General features: G+C 39.0%; 1 protein-coding gene across 1 annotated transcript in view; it reads right to left on the bottom strand.

Annotated features, from left to right (window-relative positions):
- PKP4 (plakophilin 4) overlaps window positions 1-18,261 on the bottom strand; it is a 242,515-nt gene that overhangs the window by 79,000 nt on the left and 145,254 nt on the right. Inside the window, exons 5-9 of the mRNA XM_073305536.1 lie at window positions 12,908-13,033; window positions 12,612-12,802; window positions 11,114-11,672; window positions 3,985-4,176; window positions 385-605 (exon numbers count right to left, since the gene is read on the bottom strand). Coding sequence (XP_073161637.1) covers window positions 385-605; window positions 3,985-4,176; window positions 11,114-11,672; window positions 12,612-12,802; window positions 12,908-13,033 — 1,289 coding nt within the window. The remainder of the gene's footprint in view (window positions 1-384; window positions 606-3,984; window positions 4,177-11,113; window positions 11,673-12,611; window positions 12,803-12,907; window positions 13,034-18,261) is intronic.

Raw genomic sequence — 18,261 nt, 5'->3', positions numbered from 1 at the left:
TAGTATATTTAGATATGTACTTATTCATTTTCAAAACCTGGCAAACATGTGTGACAATTTAATTAAAAATACTCAATAAAACCAAATGAAACCTTCCAAGTTCACAAATGTTCCTCAAAGTATACTTGGAAGAGAATTACAATAATTGTTAACACAAATGTATGCAACAGTCAACTACTGTAGCAAAGTAAAAGCAAAGCACTTACTGGTTTAATTTCTGAATAATTTTATAAACTGTTACTCATTAAACCTAAATTAATCACAATGATCTGTATAAGACAGAAGTGAAAAATGCACTACTAAGTGTTTCTATTTAATCAAGGAACAATTTTAGAATCAGATAATTCTTGCAATGGTACATGATTCTTGAAAGCTCAGTTGGACTTGCCTAGGATCTTTCTGTATGCTGTCTATAGATGGAGATCTTGTTGTACCATCATCAGCTGGCGTTGCATGTTGTAGCCTGTTATAACTGGACTCTGACAGTCGGTACTGCATTGACCTGTAGGGTTCCGCATAGGCAGCTGTTGTGTTCAGGGGATAATTATTTCTTTGGTATGCAAGTGTGCTACGCTGACTGGATGACCTTTGCAGATTTCCAACACCTAGTGTAAAATCAATATTAAAATATGCTAGATACCTTTTATAGACATTTGTTATGAGACAATTCTTGGTTTAAATAAAAAGCAAGCAAAATTAAAGTTGAAGTGAGACTGAAATACCCAGAGCTCTAAAAAGCTATCATTGGATAGGGCCCCAGCACCTCTCATATGATGAATCCTTACAGAAAAAGCTCCAAGGACGATAATGGGCTGATTACACAAGTAAAGTTATTGTGGGATCAGGCCCAAGTTATTTCTAAATAAGATTAAGAGTTTCAGTATTTAATGTAGTAAGTACTACATGTGTCAAATATATTAGCAGTAAACCAGGAACTGAAGAGGAACCTGGTTACAAATAGAACAGCTTCAGAGGTATTTAATAACATTCGATTGTATGCATCTATAGTACTGAAGAAAGAAAAATGGGAAACAAAACAAGAAGCTCTCCTGATATTAATGCCTCTCCTTTTCATAAATTAGATGCAAGTCTTTCCTGCTTGCTTGGGCAAAATATTAATTGGGGATTGAATTAGATTTAAAGGTTCTTTCAAGGCACTAATCTCAAATAGTTCAGAAAAACAAAAACGGGTCACTTGTGTGAAATGAGGTATGAATATGAACCTTTTTGATTAGAGTGTGTTCTTATGGTATTTTCTGCTCTTCTAAAAAAACATAAGGATATTAACTGAACTAGAACTTTATTTTTCAGTTTCCCAATTGAGCTAAAACTTTGACAAAATTTACCTGGTTCAATTTTGCTTACATGAGTTTAGTTGTGGCAGGTGGGACAGGGAAACTGCAAAACTTGTGCCTGATTCATAGTACTCTGAATGCCTCAGCTGGTGCAAAATTATTAACTAGCAATTTAAAAGGTTTAAAAACATTATTATAGGTATTGTGAACTGTCACTGTGAAGACTTACACAGTAAAACCTTCCTAATTCAGTCTAATGATTGGGAGACCTATTGCAAACTACTAAATTGTGCAAATTAGTAAGTGAACAAGAGATCTAAAACCAGAATAATGCATCACAAATGTACCATACCTTTTCCTTTTATTTGAGAATTTCAGTTTTGCTACAATTATTTATGACAGTACTTCAAAGTATGTCATTGTATATTCTGTCATATAGCATATAAAAGTAATTCGATTTTAATATTGGATCTTACAATATAGCATTCCAGTATTAAATCTTTGCGAAGTTGGGTGAGACCACGTGTTTTATGGTGCAAGATGTGAATTAGTGCAGTGCAATTTAGCAGGATTCTACTGTATTGGTAAAACAGGAAAGTGAGAGGAAGGATATGATAAATATGGGTCAACAGCGTAACACTGTTGCAAAAAAAGCGACCGTGATTCTGAGATATAGTAGCAGGAGTATTGTAAGCAAGACATGGGAAGTAATTCTTCCTCTCTACTCCATGTTGATAAGGCCTCAGCCAGAGTATTGTGTCCAGTTCTGGGCACCACATTTCAGGAGAGATGTGGACAAACTGGAGAAATTCAGAGGAGAGCAACAAAAACGATTTAAGGGCTAGAAAACATGACCTATGAGGAGAGATTGAAAAAAATTGGGTTTGTTTACTCTGGAGAAGAGAAGACTGAGTGGGGATATGCTAACAGCTTTCAAGTACATAAAACACTGTGACAAAGAAGAGGGTGAATAATTGTTCTAATTAACCTCTGAGGATAGGACAAGAAACAATGGGTTTAAATTGCAGCAAGGGAGGTTTAGGTTGGACATTAGGAAAAACTTCTTAACTGTCAGGGTAGTTAAGCACTGGAAAAAATTGCTCAAGGAGGTTGTGGAATCTCGGTCATTGGAGGTTTTAAAGAACAGGTCAGACAAACACCTGGCCAGAATGGTCTAGTTATTAAGTAGTGCAGGGAACAGGACTAGATGACCTATTGAGGCCCCTTCCAGAACTACACTTCCATGATTAGCTAGTGAGGGTTTAAACCAAGAAATACTAGCAGAACTACACAGGTTGTAAATTATTGGCCAATATGTCTTCAAAGAACTACAAAACCCACTCAAGGGGGAAGAATGCAGAAAAACTGTAATGCTTCAGTATGCCATAACATATAAATAGGAGACTGGAAAAGACAACGATCTTCTAAGCACTGGAAAAAACAAAACAAAACACCCAACGCACAATCATGTGGCATATTCCTACCAGAACAACACTCAGTGCTTAATAGATAAGTAAATAGATAATAATTTTTTTAAAAAACCTCCAAGTTCTCTACCATTATGTCCAGGAGAAAATCCACCCCAAATTTAGCATTCAGTTTAATCCTGTGAACATATACAAGAATACTATTGTATCCTGAAGTGTCACCAGCCTTAAGAGAAACAAAAATAAAGTAAGACTCATAAAATGACTTCAGTAATGAACCTTGTAATGGTGACATTTCATTTGATTAGAACAAATATTTCAAACAATTTGTTTTCAGAAATTTGGCAGGAGATATGAACAGCAGTTTTAGTCTATAAAATTTGAAAAACAAAAGTTTTTGTCTAGCTCTATCTCGGAAAACAGTGAGACACATGTATGTGCATGCACAAGGTCCGACATATGTAGATACTTTTTAATACTACTGCTAATGTTTGCCACCACATACAAATTTTATAATACATACCAAGTCTTATCTGTATGCAAAGGACTGATCTTTATTTTGAGTTTATGACCTATATTACACTGAAAAGATTTTGAGTCTAGCTCAGGGGTTCCCAAACTTGGTTTGCGGCTTGTTCAGGGTAAGCCCCTGGTGGGCCCCGAGACACTTTGTTTACCCGAGCGTCTGCAGGTATGGCCGCTTGCAGCTCACAGGGGCCGCAGTTCGCCGTTCCCAGCCTATGGGAGCTGTGAGAAGCAGCACGGGCTGGGCCACTGCTTCCCGTAGCCCCAATTGGACGAGAACGGCAAACGGTGGCCACTGAGAGCTACAAGCAGTGGTACCTGCAGATGCTCAGGTAAACAAAGCATCTCCGGGATCGCCAGGGGCTTACCCTGAACAAGCCGCAAACCAAGTTTGGGAACCCCTGGTCTAGCTCAAAACTGACTTATCAGCATATAATCTTGAGTACTTGCTATAGGCATCACAAAAGAATAAAGAGCATTTTAAACTATTCTGTTTCTTACTCCTATCTGCCATTATTGTGCAAGTCTTTCAGATTTAGGTCTCTTCCTCTTCTTCACTGATTTATGGCTTCTATTCTATTATTTTAAATTAGCAACACATATCTATCATGCATATTGACAGCGTGGCAACAATTTACATTCTCTCAAGTTGAAAACAAATATGAAAATCAAGGAAGATTTTTGGAGCAAATCATCTAAATGTGTGGAACTCTGAAAAACCTCAATTCTATACCTACCTGACCCAGTTCGATATAGTGCTGTCTGGGACCCTTGGTGTAGCTCAACTGCTCCATGATTTGGACTGCGGTACACGGGACTGTAATAGGTTCTCCCTTCATATATGGGGGTGATATGTAGGTCAGGAGATATAGCTGAACGTAATTCTTGCCCAAGCTGACTGTTCTGACTAGCATACGAACTCCTCAAGCCTAGAAGCAAGAAAAAGGTAAATATGTATGATATGCAATTTGTGGCAATTTAAGTCAATTTAAGTCAACTGGAATTCAGAGGCTTTGTGGCAGTTCTGCCTAAACTTCGTAGAGTTGTTAGAATTAAAGCACAGCAGTGAAATCAGTATGGACTACTTTTAATAAGCAACAGCCTGGGTCTCCCCAAACATAATGGACATGTTTCTGCTCCACCTTCATCAGAAAATAGCCCCCATTAAGCAAGTGAATTGTGATGGTCCCTTAGCAATTTTACTGTTAGTCTTTTAATTAGCCAAATTGATTTTATGTGCTCCACAGTAAAAAAGGAAGTAAAATGGAAAAATTATTGCTTGTTTTTAAGGTTTTTTTAAAAAAAATAACTAAGAAAATATGAAGTGCCCAGATTTTGCACAGTACTTTTTAGGAACATGATGACGACGACATCATTTTAGCAGTAACTTCTATTTTTAACATTTTTTTAACCTGGGTTTTTATGTAATTTAGGCAAGCAGATAAATCAAATTGTTCCTGAAACTTTAACATTTATTCTGAAAGTTTCAAATGTTATTTGTAACTTTGCCTATTCACATCCTGAAAACAGTTCAAAACAAGAAAGAACAGAAATTTGTTTCATACTCCTATTTGATTTTCACTTGTTGCTTAACAAATGGTTTAGTTGTAATGTACTAAGGTTCTTAAATGTTTTGTATCGAAAACTTCAAAACAGTTCAAGATCATTATTTCTGGATTTGATGACTGCTCAGCAGAAAGCAACAGACTGTTAAACACCATTACATAACGTCTCTCTCTTTGATGACAAATGTAGCAGTTCCATTCCCCAATCTATACTGTGCTGTCAAGCGGATTAGAAGATTCTGCAAAAACTATGCACAAATGAAATATTAAGTTCACCTCCTGCTGCTGCTGAAGTCAATGGGTGGCAATATTCTCATTGGCTTCAATGAGTGCAGGATCATGCCACCTGCAAAAATATTACACTTTACAGCCAAGCTGTTTAATGGCTATTTCATTACCAAAAAAAAACATTTACAGGAAGATGCATTTTATAAATGTAAAGGTCCTAGCCTCATTTTGTGTTCTCCTTCCAATATTTGAAGGGCTAACTGGAGAAATAACCAATTATAAGAAAGTATTTTCTTGGTATTTATTTAAATCATGACAAATTCATAGACTATTCAGTTAATGAGGTCCTCTCAAATGTTCTTAATTCACAGATTCCAAGACCAGAAGGGACCATTGTGATAATCTAGTCTGACCTTCTATATAATACAGACCATCGAGCTTCCCCAAAATAATTCCAAGAGCATATCTCTTTAAAAAAAATCCAATCTTGGATTTAAAAATTGCCAGTGAGGGAAAATCCTCCACGGCCCTTCTTAAATTGTTTCAATGGTTAACTATCCTGATTGCTAAAATGTTATGCCCATGTCCAGTCTGAATTTATCTTGCTTCAAATTTCAGCCATTGGATTGTGGTATAACTTTCTTTCTGCTAAACTGAAGAGCCCATTGTCAAATACTTGTTCCCCATGTGGTACAGACTGATCAAGTCACCCTCCCTTAACATTATCTTTGTTCATTCATCTGATTACCCACCATGAACCCCAATCTTTCTCAAAATCACAGAACAGGTGATTCTATCCCGGAAAGCAGCAAGTATGGCCTACGTTCTTTGTTTCTAGATGTACATGTTCACATTTATTTGTATTAAAAATGTATATTGTTTGCCTATCTCAGTATATTTAAATACGTTGTGACAGGGTCGGGCCAGATGGCTACAGGAGAGTAATAGAAGGCAGATATATTAGCCCCAGGTTAAGTAGGTCCCTTTTCCCTGGGTAAGGTTCCAGAAGAATCAGGAACCTTCTGGAGACAATTAAGACAGACAGGCTGATTAGAACACCTGCAGCCAAACAAGAAGCTCCTAGAATCAATTAAGGCAGGCTAATCAGGGCACCTGGGTTTAAAAAAGGAGCTCACTTCAGTTTGTGGTGCGCGTGTAAGGAGCTGGGAGCAAGAGGCGCTAGGAGCTGAGAGTGAGAACGCATACTGTTGGAGGACTGAGGAGTACAAGCATCATCAGACACCAGGAGGAAGGTCCTATGGTGAGGATAAAGAAGGTTTTGGGAGGAGGCCATGGGAAGTAGCCCAGGGAGTTGTAACTGTCGCACAGCTGTTCCAGGAGGCACTCTAGACAGCTGCATTACACAGGGCCTTTGGCTAGAACCCAGAGTAGAGGGCGGGCCCGGGTTCCCCACAAACCTCCCAACTCCTGGTCAGACACGGGAGGAGTCAACCTGGACTGTGGGTTCACGAAAACGGCCAAACTGAGGGCTATTGTGAAGCTCCAAGACGAGCAAATCCGCCAATAAGCGCAAGACCCACCAAGGTAGAGGAGGAACTTTGTCACAATGTGTTAATAAGGAATAATTACTGTTAATAAAATAGATGGTAGTGATATATTAATAGTCTGCTACAGTAAATGCAGACAATTAGAAACAGAAGCTGATCATTACAGCAAAGAAGACAAGTGCATTTCAAAGGCAAGTATTTTTTCAGAATACAAACATCTTCTCATGTCCTTAGCTATAATATACCAAAGGATTACACCACAAATACAATGGAATTAAATAAAATAGAAGATCCATCCAGCTAATTAATTATAAGTTATTTTTGAAAATGACTAATCCCATGGCAGTTCATATTGCCATAACTGTAAACATGCATTCCTCAGATTTATTCAATCCTTCAGCTAACTAGAAAAGGCCAGTTAATAAGGGTATGTTTAAAAGTCTACTGTAACTTTATTGGGAAGATAAATTATTTACTTTGTTTTTAACAATAAATTCAGTCATTCGGTAGTTTGACTGGCTGGTAAGATATATATGGCCAGATCTGCACATTTTCTAAGAACAAGATTTTGCCCAGGTACCACTATGCAAGCTTCCCCCTTATCCCTTGTAAATCCTGTGTGGCAGTTTCCTGTCCTCCACACCAGAGATTCTGTTAAAGCTCAGCAATGCGGTATCTATAATTCTACCTAACCTAATACCCAACCCCTCTCTCTGTCTCCTAGGCCCTATTTTCTTTCTGGACTGCTAACCTTCCTTCCTTTTCTTCTGGTAAAAGTGTATTCAAATATACCTTGGTATCTCCATTTTTTAAATATAAAAATCCTAACCTTGACTCTGCCTGTCCTTCCAACAACTATCCTGTCTTTGCTTATTCTCCTTTAGCTTCAAAGGCATTGAGTAGACTGTTTACAACTTATGTATTACCTCACTCATCTCAGACTCAGTATTTTATCCATTCCAATTTGGTTCTGCTCACTCCAATCTCTTGAAAGTGCTCTCAAAATTTGAAAAGACCTCTTTATGGCTAATTCTTGAGGCTTATATTCCATGCTCAAAGTTTCTGCTGCCGTTGATACCAGACACACACCCCTCCTTTAGCTTCTGTGACTTGCCCTCCCTCCTTTGGTTCTCTTCCTTTCATTCTGGCCACTCTTTCAGCATCTTTCAATGACATTATCTTGTTTCCATTCTCTCTTTCTCTCTATTGGAGCTCTCTCAAGTTTCCTTCCATTCTTGGCTCTCTCCTCTTTTCTTTTCGTCCCCAGACTTCGGGTCACTTCATTAGTTCCATGGGCTTAACTATATTCTTTAAGAGGATTACCCTCAAATATACTTTTTCTTTGCATACCTATCTCCCGTGGTTCAATCACATGCATCAGTTTCTCAGACGAGCTTTGCACCCTTTACTCTTCTTTCCCTGATTTGTTAATTTTGGTTCTCCCCCACAACCTTAGAGTTGCACTAATGCTAGATTCCCCCCCCACCACAGGATTATAAACACAATTGATCCAAAATCCCTCCCTAAATACAAATAATTACACAAACACAAACTACAGAATTAATCAAGACATACAATAATAGTAAATAAAAGTGAAAATACAGGTACTGCAACTAGTCATACAGAAATATGATCAAATTTGTTCACAAAATCAGGTGGGGTTCAGGAGGAACAGTGAAAGGTTCCAGTCCACAGAAAGTTCATAGCCCAGAGAAAACAGTGTTTTATTCACATTTCAATTCACACTTCAATTCAAGACTTTATTCACACATTTTTTCCAATCCATTTTATAAAATTCACATGGAATGGCAATCATGCTTCCTGTATATAGGTCATAATTCTAGGCATTGCATTTTTAATAACTATTAATTATAGTTACACAAAATGTTAATATTTGGACTCAGATAAGATAAAATGAGGGACATTATTACACAACTCCAAATCATGATTCTTAGAGAAAGAAGTGATATTATACCTTAACTTGTATTTTAATACCCTTCTCAAAAAATCTCAAACCTGCCCTACTATGATGTCTGAGAGGAAACTCTCTGGTCAGCATCAGGGCTTCTAGGGACATTAAAACTTGTCCAGAAAAAATTATCTAGATGGTGGGGACAGAAAGCTTAAGTGACTCATCCAAAGTAAATCAGGAAGCTAGTCTCAGAACTAGGATTAAAATTCAGGTCTTCTAAACCTACAGTTAGGCCCACTAGATCACCATGTCACCTCCCAGGCAAGTCATTAAACCATTCTGCATATCAGTTTCCTCAGGACAATGGCATGTACCACACTGATCCTCTTCTGAGACCACAAACCCAGAGGAAAGAGAGGAGCTGATCAGCCATTCTACTAGCTCCTCTCTCAGCTTTGACAGCAGTGTGCATTTTTTGAATTGTGCTAGAGGCTGCTGCAGTACTAACCTTTTTCTCCCCTGTCCAAATTTCTTCCCCTAGAGTGGGTCTAGTAGGTGCAAATAGTGTCAGTGGTCAGAAAACTGATCACATATAAATTTGAGTCTAAGGTTTCAGGTGTCACTGCAGGATCACACATGTGGCTCTTTTAGATGAAAATTAAGAGACAAGAAAGGGTAATACACAAGTACAACTTCAAGGTCTAAAGTAACTAACCTAACAAACATTTACCTTCTTCCCTTGGGAGAATTCTACACCATTGTGCATGCACAGCATTCATGTCTCCTGCAGATTTCTTTGCTTCCCCGCAGAAAAACGACTTTCTGACAGGGAAGCAAAGGGAAGCTGCAAGAGCAGTCACACACCACACTTGCTGTGCAGGTACATCATTTCAGGCACTTGGAGCAGATGGCAGAGAGGTAACTCACCCCAGGGCTGAGGACATCCCAGCCAGTGGCTCCTACCTTGAGCTGGGATCAGCTGTTAGTCCCAGCTGGGCTGGAGGCAGGAAAGGACGAGACTTCCTATTCCCCTGCAAGGAGTGGCTGGGGCTGTGTCAGACCCACTCCCAGAAACCTCCCCCAGCTGCAAGAAGCTCAGCATGCTCCCCTGCTTCCTGCCCCCATTGCTGCTCAGCTGCAAGGGAGGGGTCACTGTACGGGGAGCTGCTCCCCCATCTGCCCAACCTCCATGCATCTAGATCTCCCATACCCAGACTCCCTGCCAAGCCTGACCCTCACCCAGAACTCCCCTAGCCCTCCATACTCAAACCCCATCCCATTGAACCTCAACCCCTCCATCTGGAGTCCCCCTGCACCCAGACCCCCTGCCTCTGGACCCCCACCCCTGCATCCAGACCACCCCCCACTGAGCTCTCTGCACTCAAATCCCCACCCTGATGAGCCTGAGCTCCCATACCCAAGCCCCCACATCCAGACCCCCATGCCAGACCCCCAACTAGCTGCATCCATACCCCCACCCCACCAAGCCCCACTCCCCCAGCTCTCAGGCCCCCCCGCTGAAACCCCCACACCCAGACTCCTCCGCTGAGCCCCAACCACTTTCACCTGGAAGCCCCTGCAGAGTCCCATTGCCCCTGCACACGGAAAACGAGCCTCTGGGCATCCAGATCCTCCCACACCTAGACTCCCCACTGAGGTACCTGCATCCAGATTGTCCCACACAGAGTACTCTCACCTCACACCTGGATCCTCCCCGCCCCCCCACTGAGCCCCTCCACACTTGGATCCTGCCTGGTTGAGCCTGCCTGCCCCACACTTGGGCAGGACCCCAGGGTCCTTGGGCAGGCCCAGGACTTGTGCTGTGTCAGGGTTGGTTGCAGCCTCACCATTCAGCCCATGTCCCATGGGTGGGGAGGCTGAAGGGTGATCTCTCATCTTCATACAGCCAGTGGCCTGTGTTCCCCATTGCTATGCTGGAGCCTCTGCATTTATTTACTGACAAATAAAACTTGCAGAATTTTAAAATATCGTGTGCAGAATTTTTAATTTTTTGGTGCTGAATGCCCTCAAGAGTAATCGTCTCAAATAAACAGATTCTACTTTTCAAGGTTGTATATGAGCTATGTCTAAACATATAATAGCTGCTCCATTTGCCTGCACAGTCACCATAATGCTAATATTTAATTTGTTGTGAAGTGCTTTGAGATTCATGAGCTAGAGTATGAAAAGTACTACATAAAAATAAAATAATATTAATGACTTATTTAAAACAAAGTTAGGTTTAATATAAGTTCACCCGCACCACTTGTAACTTTGTATATAAGCTGTATATGTATTTAGATACAATTTAACTTCTAATCCAGTCCATATTTTTTGGAAGAATCTTACAACTTCATCCAAGTTTTGAAAATAAAAGTTCAGAAAGCATGCTATGTTGTATGTCACTATCATAATCTGTTAAACTGAGAGAAAATATGGTATTTGCTACAAAATTCCATGGTCACAAATATGAATGCAATACACCATTTGATACAGCTTTTGATACAGAAAGCAATTATAACTTGATAGAAGAACCTAGAATAATTGGTTTTTTACACAGTGCTTAATTTGTATATTTATAATTGCATTACCGATTTTCTACACATGAAAGTGTGCACCAAGTTTTAAGCAGTGTCTTTACCTTTTTACTAACCTGTAAGGCTATCTGGACGTGGTGGTACCATTCTCTCATAGACATCATATTGCTGTCCATACTGGTCAATGTCATGAATTGTTCTTTGTAATGTTGTTCCCAAATGCTGTGGAACTGCAGTCATGCCAGCGCGTTTTGGGGAAGAAGATCCCATCTGGGCTTGGGATGGAGAAGCTACTCCTGTCTGTGCATCAGTTAGAGCAAGAGGTGAGCCCACTCTGACAGATGCTTGGTACTGAGAAGTTCCTCCACTGGGGTTAGCTGCCTGCCTAGAAGTGACTGAACTGATCCTCCGTACAGCTGCTGGTGAAGCAGGTCTCTGTGTTGTATAGGGAGATGTTGCTCGCTGTACAGGTAATGTAGTGGATGAATATGCGCTAGAAGTAAGAGGTCGTGATTCAGTAACTGATGGAGAACCATAACCACTTCCTACAGAAGTTCTCAGTGACCCCCTTGAGGGAGAAACACCTGTGCTGATAACGTAAGAAGGAGACTGTGTTCTGGATGGAACTGAACTAACACGTCTCATCACTCGGTTGGCAGCAGTACTTACGGAGGGCTATTTAAGAAGAAAAAGAAAATGAGTTTTATTAATTTCAAATATTTTGGCCCTGTGATTATTTTCATTTTTTATTGAAACAGAAAAGCCAGTGGAAAAAGCACATCATTCAATACAGTATAAAAATGACCACACAAGTAAAGATTAAATTTACAGTAAATTTTCAGTCTCTCTACTTCTTAAATTTCTTTTATATTATGTCTTTCTCCCTGGGAAAACACATTAGTTGAGTTCTTCACTTATTCTCCACCTCTTCTCCATCTAGAAATGTTCCATAATATCAGATCAAAATCTGAAGACTAATATTCCTCCATTCTGTACTTCTGAGTGCTTCTCTGCCTCTTTTTTTATGTTAACATACTAACACTTTTTCACACCCAGTTATAATAACTAATTAGTGTTGAATCCTATCTGTAGTTATATCCATGGTTCTATTATAAAAGAGATAAAACTGAAAGAAAGTAGGACTGGTACCAGTCTGTGATTCAGGAAAGAGCTGAAAAAACAAAGGGTAGCAGAAGGAGATGAAACAAACATTGCCTATCTTTAACATAAGACTTACACATAGGCATAAAACTATGATTAAGATTTTTTGTCTCTCTAAAGTTAAATTGCTTCAATTGTGGTTTTATCGAGATAGGATACAAATAATGTACTCTTTTACCTGCTGTGCTTAAGAGTTTATTGGGTTTCAGTTATAATGAATTACCAACACTAGATGCATAATAATTTTAGTAAATAAATACTCTTCTGGCTGTCTACCACCTAGACTACTATTTACCCAGAAAAATTTTACTATTTCATTAATTTGAAATGTTTCAAAGGAACTTTATTTATTCTTGCCTATAATAAAAAATCTAGAACTAGCCATATATTTCTGTTCAAAATGTATTTCGGAGCAACAACTAAGCTGAAAAAAGCATTTGCTATATTGCATACCTGAACTAACGTTTGTCCTTCAGCCCGTGAGTTTCTCACCAAATGATTACTAGTGGTTCCAGTAAGTGAATGCTGCTGTCTATTTTCTGACTTGCCCAAGTTCTGGCTGTTATGGAAACTGCTTACTTCCTGGTAACCACTGTCAGAATAAGAATTCATTTGTGTTGAACTTCTTGAGTTACCTACTGACCCTGCAGATATGAAACCAGTATGAGAAAAAAGCTATTACACAATTCTGACACAATCAATAAAGAAATAAACTTCCAGTATTTAAAATGAGTACAACAGACCCTCACTTTCATGGAGAGATGTCTGTTCTGGTGAGTAGAGGTTCCCTTGTTCTGGCTCTGTTCTAACCTGATAAGTATTGATATGGACACTGTCGGACACTCTGGGTTTGCTTACATCTGAGGTTGGCACATCTGAAAGCAGAGTTCAATTAGTTAAAGCTAATGTTGCTTATATAACTGCCAGTACTTTTCTAGTACTTTGTTATGGTCTTATACACCACCTGTTACAAAGAACTTAGATGCTATATAATAGGAGAAGCACAGTTCCATTGGTATGTCAGTACCAACTAATCATACACAATTTATCTGAACCTTATATGTGAGAAGCTCTTCAAGCTAGTTTCTTATACTTCTGAAGGTGGTATAAAATTTTGAGTTTTGTTATACTTCTCCTGCCTATTTTGATGCAGAATGCAGATTCACATCTCACAACTATGAAGCGCATTATTTAAGATGTGATTCTACTCTGAAGTGACTGCAAAAATGGCACCTTCTAACTTAATGGATATCTACACTGGCACTTTTGTTGGTAAAACTTTTGTTAGTTAGGGTGTGAAAAAAATACACCCTCCGCAACCAGCATAAGTTTCATCGACAGAAGTGCTGGCGTGGACAGCGTCATGTTGCTGGGAGATGCTCTCCCGCTGACATAGCTACTGCTCTATGTTGAGGGTGATTTAATCATGTTGACAGGAGAGCTCTTTCCTGTTGGCAAAGAGCAGTTATATGGGAGGCTTTACAGCAGAGCAGCTGCAGCAGTACAGCTGTAAGGTCTCTAGAGTAGACATAGCCTTATTCTCTGTGTATTTCAATCTGCAGACTGTAGTGCAAAATAAGTTCTGATTTGTTAAGTCCTTTATCACTACAAGACCAGCACAATTAAAAGGCTGGCTGAATTCTATTCTTACTTTTCCATCACCAACATAAATGTTTATGAAGTCATTTACGCACATAAAAATCAGTTGAGTACAATGAGCCTACACAAGTGCCTCTAAGAACCTAATTTGGCCTGAATAACCTTTATTAGTATGAATGATAACATGTAAAGGAAAAAATCCAGCTTTACTTTCAGATCCCAACTTGAGATTGCAGAACAGAGTTCAAAAAACTATGTTTACATGTAAACTTTCACATTTGATAAGAATCATTGAGACACCACAAACATGGAAACCCATGACTATATTTTTAGTTACATTTCAGATCAGAACCACACTGCCTATCAGAAATCAATGAGAAATCTGAAACAATCCTTGAACAACTTTCCTTATTGTGTCTATTTTCCTCTGAGCACACAAGCTGTTTTGTCATTGAATGATGCTTCACAAAAGATGTGTTACTAGTATTGATTTTAGTATTTTAACAAGAAAATAGAGCAGTAAAACTTTTAGTTTTGGAAATCTATGTTATGTAAGAATTACACTGACTTTAATACATAAAGAAAAGGTGTGTGTAATTTCATCCTTACACTATCCCTGCAAATAATTCCTTCATTACATCACCTTGTTTTTTTTAAATTCTATTTGCATGACAAGATTATACTTCCAGTTTTGAGCAGCATAAGACTTTTGTTCTGTAGATCTACTATTTTTGCCCCGACTTTTCACTCATGTGATCAGTTATCATTATAACAATATTCTCGCCTGCCAAAAAAGTAAAGAATGCACCCTCCTCTAAACTTGGTATTAACATGGCTCCATTAAGTGACAGGCAAAGTGGAGAGGGCGCTCACATCTACAAGGGGGTATCCATTCCGACATAAATAAACGTCTATAGTTACACCAAAACCCAAATTTATTCTGTTTTATAGAGCAGCTATTAGATGCTGAGACAATCACTAGTTCCTCTTCTGGGATCAGTTTTACTGTTTTGTATTTTAAAGACAAAATAATCTCTGCAGATATATTTCGAATAACAAGTTTCAAGTAGTATGTTTTCATTCCTTCAGAAGTGATTTTGCTTCCAATAAATGGATTTTACAAGATGCCAGCAACCCCTTTAGATTAATTTAATTTAAGATGGTTGCTGAATGGCTTCAAGATGTCAATGAATATTTTACATTCAATAAACATGATTTCTCCCAAAATATTGGATGCTTTTCTTTCATTATCTAAAAGTTTTTTAAGACCAGAAACAAATGTCAATGAAGTTTAAATGTGTAATGGGGTGTCAAATAAGAGGGACATTTTTTACCTTTGAATATGGTTTCTGAAACATTGGGCATCCAGCCATTCATGAGGCTGGCAACCAAGATGCAGACAACTTCTGTGACAGAGTGGGATATGTCTAGGTCAAACCACTGTGATCTCCATGTTGTATTGTAACCTCCATTTGGTATTATGGGCTAAACCCATGTTGAACCTTGCAGAAGGCAAGGTTTGTATGAGGTATTCCAAAAAGGCACCCTGCCCAGGAAAGGTGCTTGACATCTCCTTGAAGGATGATCTCAGAAGTCATCATCAAGACAATAATTGAGGGCATTGACTCAATTACCAGCCCATAACCATGAAACAATCTACACTCTACACACAAGCCTGACTGGGAGAAGGGGCTGGAGTTTCCTTGACCTGGAGACTATATTTAAGGAAAAGTGTTTCTCGGGGCAGAGGACAAATCCATTGCCACATGCAAGATGACTGGGCTGGAGAGACAGAAGGCAGGCAGGAAGAACTATGCCTAGCCACTAAATGCTAACAAGAATGCAGATTCAAAGAAGGGGGAGATCAGTGTTAGGAGCCAGGGTCAGGCGGTGGGTGGAGCTCAGGACTTTTATTACTTTGCAAAGATCTGTAACTCTCTAGTGCTTAAGAGTAAAGTGACTGTAGTTAAGAAATTCCTTTGCTAGGCCTTTGCTACATGAACACAAATGTACATGGCAATGCTTTTTCATTGTTCTTAAGATCCAAGGGTTTGGGTCTGTGGTCATCTATGCAAATTGGTGAGGATTTTTACCAAACCTTTCCCAGGAAGTGGGGTGCAAGGGTTGGGAGGATTTTGGGGGGGAAAGACGTTTCCAAACAACTCTTTCCCAGTAACCCGGTTAAACGTTTGGTGGTGGCAGCAAAAGTCCAAGGGCAAAGGGTAAAATAGTTTGCACCTTGGGGAAGTTTTAACCTAAGCTGGTAAAAGTAAGCTTAGGAGGTTTTCAAGCAGGTCCCCACATCTGTACCCTAGAGTTCAGTGTGGGGAAGGAACCTTGACATGTACATTGGTCAAACTGGACAGTCTCTACATAAAAGAATAAATGGACACAAATCAGATGTCAAGAATTATAACATTCAAAAGCCAGTTAGAGAACACTTCAATCTCTCTAGTCACTCGATTACAGACTTAAAAGTGGCAATACTTCAACAAAAAAACTTCAAAAACAGATTCCAACGAGAGACTGCTGAATTGGAATTCATTTGCAAACTGGATACAATTAACTTAGGCTTGAATAGAGACTGGGAGTGGATGGGTCATTACACAAAGTAAAACTATTTCCCCATGTTTATCCCACCCCCACTCCCCACTGTTCCTCAGATGTTCTTGTCAACTGCTGGAAATGGCCCACCTTGATTATCACTACAAAAGGTTCCTCCCCACCCCGCTCTCCTGCTGGTAATAGCTCACCTTACCTGATCACTTTCGTTACAGTGTGTATGGTAACACCCATTGTTTCATGTTCTCTGTGTATATAAATCTCCCCACTGTATTTTCCAGTGAATGCATCCGATGAAGTGAACTGTAGCTCGCGAAAGCTTATGCTCAAATAAATTTGTTAGTCTCTAAGGTGCCACAAGTACTCCTTTTCTTTTTGTGAATACAGACTAACATGGCTGCTACTCTGAAACCAGTTTAGAACAGGGGTTCTAAAGTCCCGAACCCATTTTAATGGGGTTGCCATGGCTGGCTTAGGCTTGCTGGGCCCTGGGGCTAAAGCCAAAGCCCGAACCCTACTGTCTGGGACCAAAGCCCAAGCCCTGGGCTCAGGTTGTGTAATAATTCTTGTTGTCAGAAGGGGGTTGCGGTGCAATGAAGTTTGAGAACCCTTGGTTTAAAAAGTAGATTAAAGTGACAATATTAGACTTAACGATTAAAGTAAATTGGGCTCTCCTATTCACACTGTCTCATAACACAAGAACAAGGGTACTTTCAATTTCAATGAATGGCAACATATTTTTTTTAAAAACCTTTTATTGGTTTTAAACGTAATGAATCATTAACCTTTGGAACTCAGTCACAAGCTGTCATTGAGGCCAGGAACATAGCAGGATTCAGTCAAAGAAATGTTGGATATTTTAAAAAGCACAGTGACGGAGCGATAAAAACCTTCATCCTTCAGGGCATGAACCAGCCTCTGTGGGGATTAAGACAAAATTTCCCATATTGGCATGTTATTCTGTAATTGAGAGAATTGGGGTTTTTAAACATTTTCCTCTGAAGTATCTATTACAGATACTGTCAGAGACCAGATATCTGACTAAATTGACAAAGGATCAGGTTTGACATGGCAATTTCTATGATTTAGGAAAGGTATTTTAAAATAAAGGTTCTCATTGCTTAAAAATTCTTCAGCTCTAATAAAAGGAACCATAAAGAGTCATCTCTCTCAACAAATATCAAAGGAAATTTTGTTTCATATGATTATGTGATAAAGGATTCCAGAATGTGATCTTGTGGAATCGAAACTGGTTTGTCTTTCAAGAATTTTTCAGATAAATTGAAAATAAAGGCAATGAAAGTCACTATGATAATGTTGACACTTTGCAGAAATGTGGATTCACATACAGTAGGTTTCTATTCAATGTAACAGAACAAAGGTGGGGACAGTGTGATTTTCACTCATTTCAAAAGAAATGATTGTTTATGTAATTGTTTATGTCTTCAAAGAGTTCCAATATGAATCTTGAAGATAAAAGTCTAATATCTGCTATTTTTAAACCTACCCTTCCAATTCATCATCAAATCTTTAAGAGAGAAGGATATTTCAAACGTTTACTGTAATGGCATACATCACAAAATAACAGGATGGTCATAAAATGTTAAAGGGTTAGGTAGTGAAATAGAAGTATTAACTTTTCTCAGCAAAGACTGCTCTACTATTTTGAAGATGGTTCGTTTGTTTAAATGCAGCATGACTTAGCCTCTTTCCCAGAACTACATTAAATACATAGCATTAAAGGGGTGCTGATTTATTAGAGGTACAAGCCTGAAAAAGGAATTTTAAACCATCAACGTTAGCTCTCTAGTAAGAAATTAAAAATAAAACAAAGCAAAAGAAAATCTCTTGGCATTTTTCAAATACTGTGGGTTATCCCTAGTACCCTATACAAGATCCTCCCCAAGAAAATAATCTCAAAATCAAAGACCCTGACTGTGGC

This window comes from Lepidochelys kempii, chromosome 11 (assembly GCF_965140265.1).
Source record: "Lepidochelys kempii isolate rLepKem1 chromosome 11, rLepKem1.hap2, whole genome shotgun sequence".
Classification (NCBI taxonomy): Eukaryota; Metazoa; Chordata; order Testudines; family Cheloniidae; genus Lepidochelys; species Lepidochelys kempii.
This window is presented reverse-complemented; position numbering and strand designations above follow the sequence as displayed.